Source organism: Pagrus major, chromosome 3 (genome assembly GCF_040436345.1).
Source record: "Pagrus major chromosome 3, Pma_NU_1.0".
Classification (NCBI taxonomy): Eukaryota; Metazoa; Chordata; class Actinopteri; order Spariformes; family Sparidae; genus Pagrus; species Pagrus major.
The window spans coordinates 12,015,964-12,037,480 of record NC_133217.1 but is presented as its reverse complement, the minus strand read 5'-3'; the positions used below and the strand labels follow the sequence as shown (position 1 = coordinate 12,037,480).

At 43.6% G+C, this 21,517-nt stretch overlaps 2 protein-coding genes and 1 long non-coding RNA gene across 5 annotated transcripts; 2 read left to right on the top strand and 1 right to left on the bottom strand.

Moving 5' to 3' along the window:
- Positions 1 to 1,050: 1,050 nt before the first annotated feature.
- hoxa3a (homeobox A3a) lies at positions 1,051 to 20,155 on the top strand. 3 transcript variants are annotated; one of them, XM_073463146.1, is made up of 4 exons: positions 1,051 to 1,229; positions 11,330 to 11,390; positions 15,163 to 15,742; positions 18,379 to 20,155. In XM_073463146.1, exons 3-4 carry the CDS (start codon positions 15,280 to 15,282, stop codon positions 19,161 to 19,163), a joined length of 1,248 nt encoding a protein of 415 aa, XP_073319247.1. In that variant the 5' UTR covers positions 1,051 to 1,229; positions 11,330 to 11,390; positions 15,163 to 15,279; the 3' UTR covers positions 19,164 to 20,155. The 3 variants fall into 3 exon arrangements, with proteins under 3 accessions (XP_073319247.1, XP_073319248.1, XP_073319249.1); XM_073463147.1 differs by lacking the exons at positions 1,051 to 1,229; positions 11,330 to 11,390 and adding an exon at positions 13,168 to 13,231; XM_073463148.1 differs by lacking the exons at positions 1,051 to 1,229; positions 11,330 to 11,390 and having other exon boundaries at positions 15,148 to 15,742.
- On the top strand, positions 2,654 to 4,728 carry hoxa4a (homeobox A4a). The gene is made up of 2 exons (XM_073463157.1): positions 2,654 to 3,080; positions 3,618 to 4,728. The coding sequence occupies exons 1-2, from the start codon at positions 2,663 to 2,665 to the stop codon at positions 3,950 to 3,952; spliced, it is 753 nt and encodes a 250-aa protein (XP_073319258.1). The 5' UTR covers positions 2,654 to 2,662; the 3' UTR covers positions 3,953 to 4,728.
- LOC140994004 (uncharacterized) lies at positions 7,730 to 8,517 on the bottom strand. Its single transcript, XR_012178700.1, has 2 exons — positions 8,190 to 8,517; positions 7,730 to 8,045 (listed from the first exon to the last, which is right to left on the bottom strand). It is a non-coding gene; the product is annotated as an uncharacterized lncRNA (long non-coding RNA).
- Positions 20,156 to 21,517: the final 1,362 nt, after the last annotated feature.

The following is a 21,517-nucleotide window of genomic DNA, read 5'->3' as shown; positions in this document are numbered from 1 at the left end:
ACCTTGCAGGGCCCGGGTAGATAACGGAGGTATTACCAGGGCTGTTATCTAAAATGCCTCTTTTGCTGCTCTGAATCGGATTCTTGAGGCTTCGTGATAATCAGACGCTTCAATAAAGTTCTTCACAGCGAGAAAAAAGGAAGAAAGAAAGAAAAAGTGGTCCATATCAACAAGTAGAGTGACCTGTAAAAACAGATAGCCGTTATTCACGCAAGGGTAACTTGGAGTAAGTGGATAATAGCCGAGCTGATCTGGCCCATATTTATACAGGACATATATATAATAGACTGGCAGCAGACTGTAAATTTAGATATCAGGTGAAGTCGTCTTACCGCTGACATTATGTTGACATATAGCCTCTCAGGTGGTCTCCTGGCCGCACGGATACAGTGGATATATGGAGGAAAGTAACATCAGCTGCCATTTACAATGAGTTAAGGTGCGAGGAAGCCTGTTGGATACACAAGATAGTACCAGCTCTGCCTCACTGCAACAGTGTGCTATCATGGAAGAAAATCTTTTGAGGTGGCCTGAAAAAAAAACCCCCAGAAGAATTCACCTAGAGGTAAAAACTAGAGGTTTAATAATGGAGAAAAAAGAAATGTTGCTCTCTGTGTAGTTCTAGATCCCCTTCTTCCACAAATCTTACTCTAAAGATAGTTGGAGGCTCTTTTGCACATTTTTATAAATCCTTTGGGACCTTCCTGGGTGCTGACCCACGCTAAGTGCTCCCCCCCCCCCCTCCTCAAGCTCCCCATAGCTGAAACGGACCCCTGCAAAACTGAAGTCCAAGTCCGGGGTGAACCCCAGGTCACTGCGTCTAACAGATATGAAAATGTCGCCTCTTTGGAAAGAAGGGGCACGCCTTGTTGTTTAACAAAGACTGTCAATGGGCAAGATTAATCAGAAACAAAATGGAAACGGTGTCACTCGGGGGTCAGGCAGAAGTTATCTCTGTTTAGAGGAGCGAATAGAAAAGAAAAGAAAAGAAAAAAAAAGGGGGGCGACCAGGGAGAAAGGAAAAGAAAAAAAAAGGAGAGAAAAGAAAGCTTTCAATATTTCCGAAGTTTGGCCTCTTGTTTCTCCATGCAGAGGCCTTGTTGACGTGGACAGTGTGGATGAGCTTTGTGAAGAGCTGCTGCATCTTCCAGGGACGCGGGTACAGTGTGGCACCTCGGACATGGAGGGGGAACACGAGCTGGACGTGATGGCTGGTGGCGAGGAGCACGGTAAGACACTGATATTTTTTCTACCTTATAAACATGAAGTCTCAACATTTTTTATAATTTTTTATTATTATATTTAAATGTATATGAGTCTGAACAGATTATCCTGAATTTATTTCCCTAAAATAACACAATTAAAAGCTATGGTTATAATTATAGTCGTGGTTATTTTTGTTATTATTATTGCTGTTGTTCTATCTTGGAATATTTCCATCTTTAAACTTCTAATACTCTTTTCCTACTGTTGCAACACATGACAATATTATATTCTGAGCCTTGCTGGTTGACAGTGCAGTGTTACTGCAGGAGGCGCATGAGAGATTCCTTTAACATTTTGCAGATTTGTACAAAAATGTTGGCAAATTGTTTTGTGGAGAAGGTTTTTTATATTTAAAAAAACAGGCGTTTCAAAATGTCATCAGAATTGGAAAGTTGTGCTGGATGTGAGGTTGTGCAGAGAAATTCTGGCATCTCTTCCTGCAAATACTCACGCTTTGTTTTGGCTATAAAGCAAGATTTCTGTCCTGCATGTGTGTGTTCAGTGTTAGGATGGTTTACATGTGATAATATGTGATGGCCGTGCGGTCTGAGCCAGATGAGTTTCGTGTGGTATTAAAGGACAAACAGAGAGGAAAAAATGGCTGAAATTATTGATATGTTCTGGGAATATTAGAGGAAAAATGAAGCAGGGTCTTATGTTGTGCAACGTGAGAGGTGAGCGTGTTCTGCTGCTTGTGTGTGTCACAAACGGGTATGAAAAGCTGATTTTGTTTTTCTGATGCACATGTCTGTGAGGCTTGTATGTCCGCAGACAGAGCAGCGGCTCGTCAGGACGCCTGTGCACCAACGCTGTTTTCTCTTTCGCTCATTTGAATAGCCTCACACCAAACATTAAGATTTGCATTCTCGTGCTGGCGTGTGCTTTCTGTCTCTGTTCACCTCTTCATTAAGATTTAACACATTTTCAACTCCAACAACAACAACACACACGCACGCACACACACATACACACACACTCTCCTCCCTATCAGAAACAGCCTTTTGTCTGTGATAACCTTTATTTTCTCAGGGCTTGAATTTCCACTTTCTGTATCAGAGGAGATGGATTTTTTTCCCTCTTCCCACATGCAGGAAAAGCCTCACCCACATAACTTTGGCCCCGCGCAGTAAACAAGTTAGTTGATTGGTTTTGCTTTATATACTGTGATTTAATAAGGAAAACACCAACGTAAGCCAGCGCGAGCAGTGTTGGTGGTACCAGTGCCATGCTTTCCATTGGTTCCTGTTTACATGATGCCCACAGGACACGCGGTGATTGGTGGCGCTTCACACGTGACCAGGCAACTTTGTACATTTGACAGGGAGTAGGAGGGTTTTGTGGAGATCAGAAAAACGACAGCGCGATAAAAATTAGTATTGTTGCACTTCACAAATTAATGACCATGAGTTCCTACTTGATAAACTCCAACTATATCGAGCCGTCCTTTCCTCCATGCGACGAATATCAGCAGAGCGGATACATCCCCAACCCTGGTGATTACTACGAGCGGCCAAAAGATACGGGCTTCCCCCATCACAACGAGCCATCCTATCCGAGGTCAAACTACACAGAATCGGGCTACGATTACGGTAACGTCCCCGCCACCGGACTCGATGATTTCGGCGAAGGACACCACGCACAGCCGCAGCCGGTTCCACAGAGCCACGGTCCTCGCCTCACCGCGGCCCCAGACGGTGGCGCAGGGGCAAATGCCAGCAAAGACTGCAGCCTCGCCGGTGAGGTTTATCCCGGCGTAGCGAAGGGCAAGGAGCCGGTGGTCTATCCTTGGATGAAAAAGGTCCACGTTAGCAACGGTGAGTTATCGTCACGGTTAAACAGCAGAACCAGTGAGAAAACAGCCACTGGAACACACGCGAGCCCATTGAGGCAGCACTAGTAGCAGCCCTTACAACAGCAATTTACGACTATCGAGCAGCAGGGTCGGTAATTAAGGACCCTCGTAAATTTTATTGCCTGTGTTCGTCTGTCGGGGCCATGTGCCTTTGTTGCTTTTTAACCCAAACTACCTCCACCACTGGAGCCGAGCCAAACTGTAATATCCAACCCCGCTGTTTTTGTTAATCATTTCTAAGCTTGATCTGTCCCTGGATGCGAGTGCTTGTACACTCGGCATCTCCACATTAAGGTCATGTCCGTAAACTGAAACAGGGCAGATAGTAAAATAAACAGGGCGGCTGTGATTTCCCACCAAACCCAGACATGTTTTATAGATTTTTTTTCGCATGTAATGTGTCCAGTGGACGGACTAAATAGCTTTGGAATAAAACCGCTATCACCCTGTAACACCTGCTTGCTTTGCCTGTGTATGGCTCTTCTCTCCCCCCCTCCAGTCAGTCCCGGTTACAATGGAGGAGTGCCCAAGAGGTCCCGCACTGCCTACACCCGCCAGCAGGCTCTGGAGCTGGAGAAGGAGTTCCACTTCAACCGGTACCTGACCCGGCGCAGGCGGGTGGAGATTGCGCACACCATGTGTCTGTCCGAGCGCCAGGTCAAGATCTGGTTTCAGAACCGGAGGATGAAGTGGAAGAAGGAGCACAAGCTTCCCAACACCAAGATCCGCTCGTCCAGCTCGGCCTCGTCCTCAGCCTCGGGGGCCCAGCAGCAGCAGCAGCAGATCAAAACAGGCCAGCAGCTTGTCCCCACGCCGTGCACCGCAGGTCTATAGTGCTTGAACCCCACAAAAACCCCAATCCAGACTGAGATGGCAAATAACACAAGTGGAATTTGATGGACCGATTCTCAGTATTTTACACACATGGTGTTCCCTCTGCCATTGGGCCCCTGTCACGTCCTTTGTACCCTCTCCCTCTCCGCTCGCCCTCCTCATATAAGCTTGAAATTCACCTTTAATTGCCACGGTGGCAACTGAAGTGTTTATATATTTGTTTATTATTATGAAAGAAGGATAACGCACATTCAAACGTAGGACTTGGATCAAAAATGTATCATTACAGTTTAAAATTGAGTGAGGTTAAAAGTAAGTTTGAACTCATTTTTCTATGTTCTCTTTGATTATTGTTTATTTTTTTTCTATTATTGCTCATGGAAAGCTCTAATATACTTGAAAGATATTTAGCGAGACTCTAGATGCCTGTTAGACGGCTGTTATAGAGGTAAGGCATCAGTCAGAGTAACAGTGTAGTTTGTGTGTTTGAGTGGGTTGGTTTACTGTTGAATGTAGTCCAGGTGACTTTCACATTTAAATGTACATAGGCAAAATCATAATGAAGGCACAAATAAGCAAAAGGGTTTTTTCGTCAAGTAGAATTCTGTTCGTCGGTGTCGTATGAGGTCTAGTTTTATTTGTGCTAGTCCGTCCCATGTTGTGCTGTGTTCTAAACTGTGAATATTTGTATGTGTTGTCTCAGTAGTGACCGTTGTGATGTAGGCTAGCCTAGGCTCAATCTGTCCTTGTGAAATAAATATGTACTTCACTTATAAGGCTGACTCGGCTTTGGATGTTTTGTCATCGCAAGTATGGATTTGGTTTGTGCGTAAAATGTATTATTTGAAGCCGCGCGTATTGACGTGCCAAATGCATTTATGTGCCTCTATTTTTTAAATAGATTCCTAAATTGGGGATTGTAAAGTCAAACTCAAAAAATGTATTTTTATGCTATTTGATTTCATTTATTTTTTTGATTTCTTTAATTTAAAACATTTAAATCTGTTATCCAGTGTTTGGAGATGCGTGCGTAAAATGGTGATCGTGCGTCCGAGCATTGGATAATTTACTCCACCACACTTGAATAATATCTTATATGTCGTTTTAATTTTATCAGTGAGAATAAAACTAAATGTACCATATTTAATGTTATTTGCAGAGAGGGTTAACTAGTGCGTAAAGTTTCCCTTAAAGTTAGATTTACAGAGATTGAAACGGTTCCAACATTTCCAGGTGTTTCATATGTGTAACCAATTCAAAGTGAAGTATGTTCCGTATCCAACAAATAGCCTGAAACGCGTTTATATGTCTGATTCCATCAAGTCGTTTAATGCTCAACTGGCTGAAATTCTAATCCGTAAAATGCGCATGAACGTCATGCGTATTTTCGCGGATAAAGACGAGCTGTGGCTCATATTAGGGAGGCAGATATCAGCTGCTCAAGTGTTGCAGGCTTTGCTCCTGACACGGGAATCAAACCAACCCCGAATTGTTAAATGTATCCGGCCACACATATTGTTCTCACTCGCCATTATGAGGAGATCTGCAGCCAACCTCAGTGCACCAGGGTGTGAGTGTTGGTCACTACCTGCTACATCCAAACAATAGAGAGTTCAACCAGGGGACACGATCGGCTCTGGCCAATCACCGCCTCAGAGCACTTCTTCTGACCCCTGACCTTTCGACACACACAGTGTTCAGATCATACATCAGCGCTGAGACCTCCGCGAGCTTTTTCTTCCCATTTTTAAGATTTACCCAGCGACGGCGCGGAAACAAAAACGGTGTTTAGGTGTGAATCTGAGCCATGAATTTTCCCAAAATTATTCCTAGAGACAGATCCTCTGCAATTCATCACAGAAACACCGCTGTCAGACCGAGTAGAGAGGGCAGATATGAGCTGAAACATGCTGGTATTGTGCATATAATTTAATATGATGTTCAGTATGTTTTGGCACTGATGGTTATGCCCAATGGATATGCCAATAATAATCATAATGAATGGGTTTGCAATGCATTTAATCGTAAATTAAATAAAACTGACATCCAGCAAAATTTCAACAGAAGACAGAATCTACGCACATTTTATGCATTAAGTTTTAAATCCTTGTTCGTCCGTTTTGTTGCATATTTCATTCACATTTATTGGCAAATTCGTTTGCATGAGAAAAAAATAATCCTGCAGAAATGTTGAAACCCTCTTCGCAGGCGCCATGCAGCCGTCTGTGCAGCACTCGCTGCAGACATGGAAGCCGTGCAGAAGATGGCGTTGAGGCTGATTGGCACCGGTTTTGCGCAGACTCCAAGAAGTCCAACTAGTTAAATTACAGATGTCAAGTCATTTGATTCGCGAATAGAGGTCACTTCCAATGTACTGAAATTTTAATTCGCCCGTTCACGTGACTTGTTGAATAATGAATGCCCCGGGGTCAGAAATAGATCTGAAAATCTGCCTTATTTTCATTTTGAAGTGATCCTCTGCAGGGTGCGAGTCAGATCTCTTCTCCCCTGACAGAACTCTGTCCGCTGGACACAGACCGTCATGACCTGTGAGTAGATCTGGATGTTTCTTGTCTTAAATTTTTTGGAGATCTTAAAAAAAATCTGTGTAAAATATCCCGGATGTGGAGTTTGCGTTAAGATCTTGTGGCGCGTATTCATGGAAATTGTGATATAATCTTATCTTGTCCAGCTCTACGTGGCTGTAGAGCGCCTGAGCTTTATTAATATCGCACTTTGCCTGTTGTAAAACCTAGAAATCTAATTTCTGAATTTGATTGCAATTTTTTCTAAAATTACTTTACAATAATACATTTATCACATGATATAATATGTAACAGTTGCTTAAACATTATGTATAAACGATATTTGAAGCTTATATCTTATTAGGACTTCAAGTTAATATGACGCAAGACAGCAGGCGTAGTTTTTCATAACTTCTTAAATCTGCAAACCAGACAAATTAGGATGATAAAATTCACCCTTCACTGTGCTAAAATATGTTTTATCAGGCTAAATAATTCTGCAAATGTGTGTAAAATGACTAGATATTAAACATGTGTCTGCAGAGGTGGAAATGTAGTGTAGGAAACTTTTTTGGGGGGTATGAGGAAACACAGTCACTTAAAGCTGATATGAAGAATAAGATACAGAAACAAGACTCTGCCTCCATGTTTGGAAAGTTAACCTCCAAAAATACTGTATGATCTCAAAGACAGCTGCTGTTTGTATGAATTTTGACTATTTTGACTATTTTTCCAACTTAATGAGTAGGTTCGTTTCACTGCTGAATATATCCAGCGTTGTGTCAGGAGTAACGCTGGAAATCTAACCTAAAGAAACGTAAAGTTGCAACATTAAGAAGCGTAAAGTCTTAACTTATCTGTGGTTTTGCAGAAAAGCACACTGCCAACATTTATTCTGGCGATATACAAATGAGAGAAAGTGAAATTAAATAGCAGCAACAGTGCAAACAGCTTATCTGTTGCTTCAAAGAGCTTTTCAATGAGAGGGGGGCACAATGGTCTATTTAAACTCAAGTTAAACATTAACAAAGTCATTATGCAACAATGTGTCTATTATTATTATTATTATTATTATTATTATTATTATTATTATTATTATTAGTATTATTTTAGCAGCAGCAGTGTTATTAGGCTGTTTTTATCTTACCTCCCCAATGTAACTGAGCTGTTGCACAGAAGCAATGTAATATAATATAATACAACATGTATGATCTGGTAACTGTCGTAATAAAGAGCCAGCAAGTTCAACAAGAACATTCAAATAGCTTTATTACAACCACCTTTAACGCAAACAACCAACGCCGTCCTCGTCCGTCTGCCTCCATGAGAGATGGCTCCAAGTCAGCTGAAGCGTTGATTCTCGCATTAGCCTTGATGTTGGCCGGTGTAAACCTCGCAGAAAGAGTTATCTTCGGCTGAGTGTATCGGTAACCCAAGCCTGGCTGTTAAGAGCTCCGAGTGTCAACATTGTGGGAAGATATGGACCGCCGTCTGGCCAACATCCAGAGGTCTGCTTCTCTAACTCCTCCTCGCTGACAGCGATAAGGAGCCCTGATTTGTGTACATAACTGTGAAACATTTGTTTAATGCAAAAACTGTTGAGATTTAAAATATAATCAATCAACTATAACTTTTTAGCCAAGGGAGAGTTTGTAAAAAAAAAAAAAAGAAAAGAAAAAAAAGGTGCAACAAAAAGTGTAAAAGTAGGCTACCAGCTGAGGGCCTTTGCTTTCCAAAATAACTCCTCACTCGACTCTCTCTGTGCCTCTGCCCGGGTCAGGGAAGAGTTCAGGTGCGGTGGCGAAAGGCGACGAGGGACTATAGCTTCTAGTGCACGGTCATGTCGAGCCATAAAATCCCGGTGACAGCTCCACATCTGTAACTGAAGAAAATTAAAAAAGAGCAAAATATTTACACACATCTGTTTTGTTTGTTTTTTAACAAAAGAGAAATAGTCTAATTTTCACGAAAACCTGCGCGCAAAACGTCATGTTCAGCCCTGCTCATTAACATTCCTCCTCTTGTCTTCAGTTTAACAAGTGTTGAAGGTGAATTAATAAGAGCTGCTCTGCTTCTGCCCCTGTCTTCAAAAAGTTTACCGCTCAACTTGTAGCTTGAGAGGACAAAGGCTGGTGGTGTGGGAGTGGGATGCTGTCTATGTCCGCCCCGAATGATTAATAGTTGTGGTGGGGATTTTTCCACGCCCGCTGCTCGGTGTTGACGGAAAACAAGCGCCAAACGGTGCCGAGATGAGAGAAGCTCTTCCGGGCTGTGGGACTTTGGCAATAAAGCTACCTGGAGTGGCTGATGTCTCACCATTTGGATGTGAATTCATTAATTTTAATAGAGGTTTAGGCAAACTAAAGCAGGATTATGGGTTAGTTGGCGCCTTTACCCTCCTCCTCACCCCCCCTCTCAAACACTCTCCCCGTGCACAAACCTGTAATTTTACTCAGCTGGTCATAGGAAACGCGTAAGCGCTTGTAGGTCGAATGGGGGTCCATGTAGTGATCAGCGGGGTCGAGCAGCCACTCTTTGGTTCCCTCACCTCCACTTTCCGCTCACTGACTGACAAGCACCCCTCTCGACCACCAGGACGCACAGCCTCCTTATGTAGGACAGGTAAATGTGTGACTTTTTTCCTCTCAATTTGGCCAACAGCATGCAGGCTTTTGCTGATGGAGATCCAGAGTCTGACTAAGTGGTGCTACAGCTAAACTGTGGGACCTGAGGACGGGGGGGCGATATTGAGTAGAGCTCTGTGTAGCCCTGGCTGGTTTGTGAAAGAGAAAGGAGAGTGATGTGGAATCATTATGCCAGCCTTAAATGGTGTTTTGTAGGGAAAGCCCTCTCCATCTCACATAGTGCGAATTATCACGCCGCAGTGCAAAACATTCAGCTTCTTGCTCGGGCTCGGAGCTGCACTTGAAAGTCAGCATAATAAGGGCAGGATTAGCTCTTTCAGCCGCTAACAGGCTCCAAATATATGGCACTTTAAAACTGACAGAGCAGCCTTTCGCTCTGAATGGGCGACACGTGGAAAAGCTGCTTCTCTGCGAGAGACTTGCTCCTCTGCCAGATACATTGCAGTGTCACATAGCCCTCTTTTTTCTCCCTCCAAACTGATCCGTTTCTCCTCAGGGGCAATGACTGCCTCCATTAATGATTCACGGGCTCAAATAAAAGGGATTTAAGTTGACGTTGCGTCACGTGAGCAGGGCGCATAATACTAGCGCGATGTTATGGCACGGGGAAGAAAACCGGAGCCCTGGTCTGGCCATATGATGCTGATTATATGCGGGTTACCCCCACTTTCCGTGAGGGGAGTCCGGGCTTTGTAGTTTGTGTTTATCGAGGGGAGCAAAAGAAAAGCAGAGGCAGGCTGACAGAGAGACGATCCCGGGTTTGTGGATGTATTATACTGCTGTCACGGACGGATATGTTTTTCCACGCGGACAGAGTCAGAGCGCGAGCTTTGGGAGGATGGATTTTATTTTGAGGTATTTCCGCCGATTGTTCATTACTGTCGTGAGTTATTGCTGCGCGAGCCAGAGGTCAGTAAAAAGGGGGTCCTGGGTTTTTTTTTGCAGGGCGAGGAAACAGACAGGTAGCAAAGAAGCTATCGATATTCACTTAAAGGACAATATTTCATATTTATCACCGCTAATCAAGCGATACATAAACAGGCCAACAGAATCCACACACAACACATGTAGGTTAGCATTTAAGGATCAATCTGGGTCATTAGGACTCAGCCATTGTGCCATTTTATGCTTCCCAGGCTGAGCATCATATCAAAGCTGTTATTAGTTTCAGTGAGAACTCAGAATGGAGCAGCTGAGAGTGAAATATTTCTCTTTCAATCACATTTTAATAACACGAGCAGACATTTGGATAAACAGGCCCGCGCAACCGTTTGTAAATAAAGCGGCCATTTAAATATCGCCTTCCAGGAAAAAAAAAACAACCCAAACAGAGCGCGCGGCCGCTCCGAGGTGCAACAAAAAAACACCTCGTGTATTTACGTTTCTCTTATTTTTGTGCGTAAATGATACATCAAAGATGGGCTCCATATAAAGCAGGGGGGAAAGCGGCGGGGTTGTGTCGCTCCGCCAGGGAAACGAGGATATAATGGAAGACGGAGTGCCATCCAGGACCCGCGCGGCCGCGGTGAGGTCACGGCGCTCCTGCTTGATTTATGGGCGCGGGGACTTGGGGAAGATGGTGCGCGAGAGCTAATGACTGTTCGATCCGTGTGTGGAGAAAATGCAGCAGGGAGAGAACAAACAGGATATTTACATAGGCCTGTTTTTATGTTGTTAGTGATTTTAGGCCGATGGAGAGGAATATTTGGATATCATGTTTTTGTTATTGTTTTTGAGAAGAATCTTCACACTTTGGCTTTTATTTCTGCTGTTTGTTTATTATTGTCTGATGGTCTTGTGTTTAAAATATTAGTATTCCTATTTTTGGTTGACATTTTGCTGCAAAATGTTTAAAGGAATCTACGTTTTATGTCTCGCGTGAAGCTGTAACGATATTAATACGTTACCACAAAGACTTGAAGCCTGCTGTTAAATCTAAAAATTTGACCTAAATAACCATCTTGAAAATACTTTAATCGAAACATTCTAGATTGGAGTTAACCTATTTGCCAGGTTTTTCTATTTAGCGCCATCTTATAAAAAGGCCTGCACAATTACGCACAATAACAAAAGACTGATTATTCTAGCCATGCAAGGAGCGCCTGGAAAATAAATTCCACTAACCAACAAACTCATATATTTTACAGGAAACATTAAAAGGTTGCATGTTCCTCTGAGAAATTAAAAACATGTATTCCTCGTTGCAGAAATCCAGCCGAGTGAATTCAGGCCATCGCACGGTCTCCGAGACACCTTGAACTGCCTCCGGTAAGTCCATATATCTTTATTGATTTGTGTTATGAACGCTTGATGGTGATATCCTTATTCAATTTCTAATAAGTACCACACACGCCCACCAAAGCACTCGCAGGGAAGAAGCAGCAGCTTATGGCTTGTACATTTCCTCGTAGCAGCAATACGACCAGCCCGAGAGCAATAATTCCTTCTCCTCCACTTGTCTTTGTGGTGTAATTTGTCACTATAAAAGTGACGAGGGGAATCGCAGCTCTTGGAGCGGTGCCTCGCTCCTTTCAAAAACTACTTTCTGTGAAAGCCATCTGCTTGTAGCTGCTACAGTTTGCTGCACTGAAGTTTAAAAAAATGTTTTTTTCTTTTAGCAACATTTCAGATTTGTTTTCTCCTCGCATTGTTTTAAGGCTTCTTTTTTTTTTACGCACCAACACCACCTTCACTGACATTTAACCCTCCGCACAGGGCCGAATTCAAGAGAGAGACGAATCAGCGTTTTAACACAAAGAAGTAAATAATTATACAAGGAGACTATTCTGGTTTGGAAAAGAAAAAAGCAGAGTTAGCTAAAAAAAATCCTCACGCGTGAATTTTTGTCCCACTCACCCTCCCACGCCGGCCGTGTGCTCCACCTTTTAAAAAAATTGTGTCATTGAATTCTGTCCCAGAAGCTGCAGCTGTGGACGTGTTTACAGCTCGAGAGGACATAAATCTATTTTTCCCATTCTCTCTTTTGGCTGCAGAAGCCAGAGGGATTCCCCCCAGCTGCCGGCTCTCCTCTCCCCTGCTCCTCGCTGCATGTCCTCCGCTTCGCCTTTTGGTGATGAAACTTCTCCCCATTTTCTCACACCCTGCTCCCGGTGGGGTTTTTCCCTTGATATACACCGAACTACGGCTTTGATGTGAAGTTGATGTGTTTTCTAGTCTCTTAAAAAAAACAAATATGGTGTTGTATTTTCTCATGGAGGAACCCGTGCAGGCACGTGGAATACCTTGGCGCTGGGATGAAAACGAATTGCGCGTCCTTGTGCCAAAAGATTGAGGCTCATGTGCAAAAAAATGCGGGTTAATGATTAAGCCCGTGCATAGAAGCCCTTTATGTCCCGTGGAAATGGAAATGCAGCATGCTCAGCGGCTGATTATCCCTTTGTATTCTCCCTCTCACTCCAACATCTCATCCACCGGGCTCATAATTCCCACTGCAGGAGTAAATAATAACAAAACAGATTTTAAAACTCTTAAAGGATGGCCTCGCGTTGCTATTTCCAACGCTGCGTTATTTTTTCTAGACGCGCTGCCTCATTTGGTTGGGGGAGGAGGAGGAGAAGCAGCCACTTGATTTGAACTGGCTTTCCAAGGCGCTACTTAATTTGCATAATTTTTTTTGTCTATGGTGACGCTCTGGTTCGGGGCAGTTCACTGGTGTCTGCATGGTACTGGTGAAGGATCACATAGTCCAGCATTGCCTTGGCTGCCTTTAATATTGCTATGAAGCCCTGGCATTTGCTCTATAGCATGACGTTAAATTCAATCCTGAGACCAGATAAGTCTTATCTCGCTGACCCGACTGCTCACGCCTGCTTTCGTAATCTCGGTTTACCCATCCACGTCGAGTAGGGGGAAAAAAAGAAAAGGAAGAAAGGAAAGGGGTTTCTCTACGGCTCTTCCCTTTTCTTTTTTTTGTTGTGGCTGCTAATGCCTGCTGTATGGCAGGGCGCAGTCTGCCGCTGCTCCTGCTGCTGCTTCACACAGTCAGCCCTGCCTTTAAACTTTTTTCCTCTGGATTACTGCTTTGATCGATTTCGTCGCTGAATGAGAAAATATCGCTCGGTGCTCTGCATTCGTCGTCAGAGGATAAGGTAAGCAGGCCAGAAATAGGCTCCCCTCGGTTGTAAATGGCGGAGTTTGTGTGTCGCGCGGTGATTTATCACCGTATGACTTAGATCTCGGTTCAGGAAGAGTTCACACAACAGAGTCAGGCAGCCAGATTTCTCTAACGTGGAGCAGGCTGCGCCGCGTTAGAGGAGCTCCAGTCTGTCATTTGTCTCTCTTTCTCTGCCATTTATGACTATCGCAGTGGCTCGCCTGGAGATATAGACCACAAAGCTTTCTGATATCTTTTCCAGGTCATCGTGAGTGCAGATATAGTGAAGACACCTTCTTTCATTCTGCGGTTGAGCTGCGTTGAGGGCAAGCTCAGGGCTCATTTTCGACTGATTTGCTTCTTGTTATGCACGGCTGCACAAAGCCAGAGCTGCTCGACATTTTCATTTCCATTTCTTTGTGCTCATTTAATGGAAATGTATTTACGTAGTAATGTGTCTGCTCCGGGACTATGATTTACCTATGGATTGTGGAATAAATAGGTGATCATTTCAGTGCAGCCTCCAGTGATAAAATGGTTATTACTGGGGTCACTTTGTACTGTGACACCAGGGCCTTTTAGATTAAGCAGTCAGAATTGAGAAGTTAGGGTTGAAATCAAATTATTTAGATTCTTTAAAAAAGTTTCTATAAAAGTGTTTTTATTTAGTCTCTAAATCATCCGCTCCCTTCATTGGTCCGACTGTAGTGATTAAATGTGGTGCAGACAATAGAAGCGCGTGATTGTAGAAGCAAATGAACAGGGCGCGAGGACAATTTATAGATTGTTTTGTATTTTTTATTCTTATTTAAAGCTTATGCTAATTATTATTATTATTATTATTATTATTATTATTATTGTTGTTGTTGTTATTATTATGCTTTGCTGGCTCTACTGGCAGTGCTTTAACTACAAGGAGCCCTCATTAAATATTCCACTATTTCATTACCACATTATAAAAGATGACCCGTGTGTCTATTATGCTTTATAGCTTCCCCAATAATCTCTTCGAGGCTGACCCCCGTGGTTACCTGCGTGAATTATGGCGCAGGCTCTCGCTGTGCCATCCCAGGTTTCTGTACGCCTGAGTAGTACCGGGCTTTGGCTGCTCACCGGGCCGCTCATTCCGAGCAGGCCGTCCCGGCCCGCTGACCTCCCATATATCACCGCGCCGCGCCGCCGCGCAGACAGCACCGACAGCAGTCATTATTATGGGCCTGCGAGGAAAAGTTCACACCGTGGTCATAGAGATGCACGGACGCCCGCCCGGTTTTTCAGGTTTCCTCGTGGCCCTCCCCATTCATCTTGCAGCATGCAAAAGAAAAAGAAGAGAATGCGGTTGTTTATGCTTTACGCAGGTGGCCGGGGAGGCACAGCGCACTGGGCTCTATCCTGTTAGTGAAGGGAGATTATTTTTGAAGAAACAAAAATGGGTTAAGAGTTTTGTGGGATACACGACATATTCCCACCAGCTACAGAGGAAATTAGATACAGTGTTGACAGGCCTGTTGGTAAAATAACAATGTAACAGAAACATTATTTTCCTGTGTGGTAACCCGCTAATAAGCCTCTCCTATAGCACGCTTCTCTAGGAAACCTAACCGCATTTTCTTTTCTTATATTTAGTTTCATTGTTTAAAGACCCAGAGGTCTAAAATGTCACGCGTCTGCTTGTTAGCTCCTAAAATGTATTTGGAAATGTGAAAAGCTTTTGAAAAGGTTGTTTTTTTTATGCGGTTTGGCACAGATGGTAATACAAGGTTAGTGCGTGCCTTTGTGCCCTGTGTAAGCCATAAGGTAAACGGTAATAGTCTACAGAACTGTTGGCCCTATCTTGCTTCCATAGTCTCCAGTGTCAGGCCTGTATTGAAAAGTAAGATGGATCGCCACCATTTCTTCTCCTCACAGTGCTTCTTGTAACCCTAGGTTCACCCGAGGAGGCCATTGGCGGAGAGGCGTCACGTGACCACGGGGTGCCAATGTTATTCTACAAGGGTGTCAAGACCCTGTCAGTTTCTGAAATAAATATTGGGAAACGGCGAGATGCAAAAGGCAACCTACTACGACAGCTCCGCAATTTACAGTGGCTACCCATATCAAAGCGCAAATGGCTTCAGTTATGATGCCAATCAGGTCCAATATCCCCGGGCCTCTCATGTGGAAAGTGAGTACCATCGACCTGCCTGCTCCCTGCAGTCTCCTGACGGCTCCGTGGCTCTGCAGAAGCCGGGGGAGATGGCGGAGAGCTGCGACAGGACCACAGCCATTCAGGCGGCGCAGTCTAAGGTTCATCCCGAAAGCAATCAACCGCAGGTGCCGGTGTCAGGCCCACCCCCTCCCTCGCAATCCCCCGGTGCTATCAGCCAAAACACAAGCAACGGGTCCAGCCAGCCCAGTGCCAAGAACGGCTCCCCGACCTCTGCTGCTCGCGGCAAACACATCTTCCCCTGGATGAAGGAATCCCGTCAGAACACCAAGCAGAAACCCGCCAGTAGCTCCAGTTCAGGTACTAAACACTGCTGCTGCTGCTGCTGACACACACTCACTCACTCACACGCACACACGCACACGCACACACACACACACACACACACACACACAAAGCGATAGCCTCTGACCAGAAACTTACATAAGTTTTGTTGAGGGAGGACACAATACATGAGGGGTGGTATGGTAAGAGGTGAGGCAGAGAGGGAGGGGGCGAACCTAAACCGGACAAATACCCCTGTGAAGGTTATAAAGTTCAGTTTTTTTTCCTTGTCAGGGTCAAGTACTCTTTAATTTGAGTCAGTGGTTTGTGGTATTATATTACATTATTTGTGCATATTGTTTCCTCTGGGGGAGCCTGAAGTTATTCAGGAACTGCAGCCAAATATATATATATTTATAATTTAAAAAATGACGCAGGCAGAGTATATGTTCAAGTGTAACCTTTATTGTATCCAAATCAAGTCACATCTTCATGAAAATTCTCAGAAATGACACTTCAAACATTGTAAACTAAAAATCTACTATGAGGTTGTAGACTGTAGGAGAATTATGTGGCTCAACATTAGAAGCAGATCCCACCATTTGCTGTCCCTGTGCCCCGCAGCTGACCTGTCCCTACTGTAAACATGCATCTCCACTGATCACACAATGTTCCCGTAGAGACAACAAACAAACACGCACACAACAGTTGTTTCAGTTTGTCCTGCTGTTCTGATTAGAGGGAAACTTGGTGGGTCAGAGTGGGGTGGGGGGTTGTGTTTGGGGAGGGTGTTTATTTACAGAGAGCCAAACTAAAATTTCAGAGATCTTCCCATGACTGTATTATTTTGAAATTTTTCAGGGTGATATTTCAATGAAAGTATAGTAGTATTCGACAGTGAGAAATGACAATGCAAAAGATGTGTGGCTTCAGTTTGATTTATGTTTTTAAGGTGTTTTGACAAAAGTGATAATATTTTAGGCTCGTTTTACGCACAGCCAGATCCTGCAGTTTTGATGGGAGGAAAACCTGGTGGGTCCTCTTGCTCCTCTTCAAATTACCTTTTTTTGTTGAAAATTAGGTGGATGATTTTCTAATTCTAATTTTGTTTGGAGGATGTCTTTATTTGTGTTTAATTACACGTTGATATGCTAAAATGTATGGAAACCCTTTTACGCACGTTTTACGCACGTACGCAAGCCAAATCCTGCTGTTTCAAGTGAAGAAACTCAGTAGGTCACGGTGCGGAATTTGTGTTTGGGGTGTTTCTTTGCATACAGTTAACTTAAAAATGATGCATTTGTAAATTAAAGAGTAATTTTCTCATTAGGTTATGGGTAGTCGTCTACAGTCAGAGCTGATGGCGCCTGCTGCCCTTTTACGCACGCTTTACGCACAGACGCAAGCCAGATCTTGCTTTTCTGATTAAAGGAAAACTTTGTGGGTCAGGGTGGGGTTCTGTGTTTGGCTCTGTGTAAATAAACACTCTAATCTTAAAATTCAGAGATGCTTGCCTTCCCAAGGCGCTCTCATTTTTTAATCTTTGGGTAATTTACTAATTAAGTTATGTGTAGTCTTCTGCAGGAAGAGTTTTAAATGCAAAGCAGTGTGTCTCGCTTTATTGTGATTTATGTTTGGGAAGGTGTTTTCATTAATTCTAACAACACGTTAAGGTTTTATGAAAAGCCTTTTACGCACGTTTTATGCACAATAACCCTGCACTTAAAACACGTGTTTCCCTATCTTCTTTATACATCAAACTAACTAGTCTTCCAAACATGGATTAATAATCACACAATAATAATCGTTATCACAAGGCTCTGCCCTACATACACGGGCCTTCCTCCTACTCCTCGTGTTAACTCCTCTTTCATCTCTGTAATAACCTAATGGGTCAGGTTATGTCATGCTGCATTCCTTTTGCTCCAGCGTTTGGGCGACAGGTAGTGAAATTTATTAAGTGTTGGCCGCCTGCCATAGCGGTAAGTAGACCAACACCTTGCTATTCTGCAGCCAAGCTCCAGCCTCTTAGAAAAGGGGGGAGGCTTATCACTGAGGGCAAAGCGAGCTGCTTTATGCACCCTGAGGAATACATAATGCTTGTGTTTGCATTACGCGTGTGCTACTCTGTGACTACGGGGGGAGATGAGGGTCAAAATGTTTTAGTAGGAAATCTGAGGTTACCTGGTTCCCTATCAGATATTGACCTACTATTCTCCACTTATATTTTTCCCACTTTGCAGTCAGTGTAGCGTGCGCACAGGCGCAGTGTCCATACATTGATTGTTAATTGTCTTATGGAGCCCTCATGATAACCCCTGTGCTTTGCAGATGGGAGCAGATTTATCAAAATGTTGTGATGTTTGCAACAGGACGCGCGCACGTGCATGCGCGTACATTAAGAGGGGGGAGAGGGAACGAGTCGATGATAAAATCCCTATTTAAGTAGTGAAGCAGGACATATTTATCTAGTAAACTGTTTGCTCGCCACCCCCACCCCCTCTTGATGGTTTAAAGTTCTGTTATCAGCTGTTGTCACAGGGTTTCACTCTCACTCTCCTGTCTCTGCCTCTGTACCTCTCTCTCTCTCTCTCTCTCTCTCTCTGTGTGTGTGTGTGTGTGTGTCTGTAATGGATTACTGATTGACACCCTCCTCTCCTCCTCCCTGACAGTGGAGAGTTGCCCCGGAGACAAGAGTCCTCCGGGGTCAGCAGCATCGAAGAGGGCCCGGACAGCTTACACCAGCGCACAGCTAGTGGAGCTGGAGAAGGAGTTCCACTTTAACCGGTACCTCTGCAGACCCCGGAGGGTGGAGATGGCCAACCTGCTCAACCTCACAGAGAGACAGATCAAGATCTGGTTCCAGAACCGCAGGATGAAATACAAGAAGGATCAGAAAGGCGTCGGGATGATGCCTTCCCCTGGCGGACAGTCCCCTCGGAGTCCTGTGGGCCCGGCCTCCGGTGGAGGCGGAGGATACCTCAACTCTATGCATTCTCTTGTAAACAGTGTACCTTATGACTCCCAGTCGCCGACGTCTTACAATAAACCTCATCAAAACGCATATGGTATGGCCACGTCATATCCCCCTCCGTTGAACAGCTCCCTCAACAACTGCCCGCCCTCCCAGAAGAGGTATCCCGGGACCGACTCGGCCACGCCCGAGTATGACGCGCATCCTCTCCAAGGCAATGGCAACTACGGGACGCATATGCAGGGCAGCCCTGTTTATGTCGGCGGAGGTTACATCGACTCAATGCCCAATTCTGGGACCTCCGTTTTCGGTCTGACCCACCTCCCGCACCCGCCGTCCACAAACATGGACTACAATGGAGCAATCACAATGGGCAACAGTCAGCATCACGGAGTGTGTGATCCGACACCGACGTACACAGACCTAACGCCGCACTACTCTCAGGGAAGAATCCAGGAAGCGCCCAAACTGACTCATCTGTAGCGGTGGCGCAGCCCGGATCACTCCGCCCATTGTCTTACCCACCTCCAGACACATTACTGCTTTGTTTCCGCGCCTCCTCACGGCTTCCACCTTCTCTCTGCCTTTGTTTATGTTCTCTATAGTTTGATGTGTGAAGTAGCGTAGGATAAATAATCACGACTTGCTTGAATTTTTTCTCTATTTGCTCGTGTCATTGTCTCACAAAGACATTTATCTGGGCTGTAGAGCGGGAGGGAGGGGGGCACAGTATATGCATAGGCCTATTTAATCTTTTTTTTTGTTAAATCTTGTTTTTAATTGAAACTCAAACAGGGTATTATGAACATATGTTATTCATTTTAATGTGAATTTGTCCGTCTTTTATTTATCCGCAGTTGAAGAATTGTTGTTGTTTTGTTTTTATTGCATTTTGTTGCACTTGTGAAAGGATCCTTCAAGAAGAGCCACGAGTTGGGATTTATGAGGGGAATACATTTTCAGAAACAAGGGTCATGAGCTTACACAGCAGCCTCCCTTGCTTGTGTTGTTCTATTGGACTTTCTGATGTTATTTATTTTGTTCGGTGTAAAGATAAAAGAGTCCTTTAGTATTATTTGACACCTCTGCGATCTTTGTGTGGGGAGAAGGTTTGGTGGAAAATAAGCGTCTCGGCCATTTTCTTGCCCATACATGCAGCTCCTCAGCAGCAGCAGCAGCAGCACGTTGCTCTCACAAGCTATGTTTCCATTTTTACTTCTTCGAGGAGGTGTTTTTCTTTTTTTTTTCTCAGTGAATGTAAAATCAATCAGTCATGCAATAAGGGTGGAAAGAAGGACACACGTTAGCAGTTTCTTTATTGAAGAAATAAAAAAAAACAGACATCATCATTTTTTTTTTCTTTTTTGATGTCACACATTCCATGCTGCTCCAGTTCGAAGAAATAAATAAAAAGAATTGAAAATATAAACGCAGCAAAACCTCGTAGTTTTAATTTGGACACATCGGAAATTAAACCCGGGACAATTTCTTGAATAAAAATGTCAAAATATATTTCTAGTTTTGCATTTATTCCGTTTTATTATTGTTGTCATATATTCCATGACGGTGCAGAATTGTAGGGGTGATCATACAAAATATACAAACACATTTTTAAACAATTGACAATTGGAAATACAAGAGAAGGTTAATAATAAAATGTCAAGTAGCTAAACAAAATAAAGCATTCATGAAATTGGTAAATCTTACACAAAATGATGTGAAACCAGAGGCCATATTTAATATAAAATTTTAAAAAAAGAAAATGGCCCCAGATAGGGTCAAATATTGAATAAACACTAGATTTTTTTTCTTCCCTTCCTCCTGATTCGACGTGAAGTAAAACTCTCGGGTGGCCTTCCTCCCCTCCTCTCATCTGCGTGGGTACATCCATAATAATAAAAAAAAATGTCACCCGGGTCCTTCATGGAGATTCTGCAAGAAGACAACAAGCTAAATGAGAAATCGTTTGAAAAATAATTCCTCGATATGTTCAGTCAGTCAAAATGCGGTCAGGGAGGGATACAGGCTGAGCTGGGATCGTAACGGGGCTTATTTGTGTCATTATTCTGCAGATTTGCAGATGCCAGCTCGGTTATGTGGATGGTTGTGGAAAGCCGAAAAGAAGGCAGTGTGTTTCTGTGTGTGCGTCCTGTTCAAATGAAGGGCCTGCATAGAAATGATTATCCATTTTGGTAGAATTCTAAATTATTTTAATTGTTTGCATTAATTTCTTATCATTGCTTGATTTTAAAAAAACAACATACAACACATGCAACATGGAGCTAACAATTTATTCCAGGAAGACATGCAGAGATTTTTTTCCAGCATTCTCAACGCTTTTCTACATTTCTCCTCATATTATCTGAACCTTTTTGTTTCATGTTTACTCTTTATGTTTTGTTATGCCTTTGTGCATCTGTGCTTTTATTTCTTCTCACTGAATTTATACCAAGAAATCATTTTCAGCCTGATCTGATTGATATAAGAGGGCATGAACATTAGTAGCCCTGACATATGGTTAGCAGGGAAGCCTAGAACAATTGAACCATGGTGTGTCACAGTAAAAAAAAAAAAAAAAAAAAAAAAGCTGATGCACTGAGTATTTCTGCATCCAACACTGAGAGATACACGCGCACACGCACGCACAGCAAGACACTGATTTGACCCATATGCGCCCATAACACAGGTAGCGCATAAATAACGTTTTAACTGAAACAGAAGATTTGTATTTCTCTCGTTGCATATACCATCCGTGGGAAAGTGCTCCTAAATCAATCCTGCTGTAAAGACAAGTGTGTAGGACAGGCTGGGCTCCACTAAATGCCGCCACCCACTCC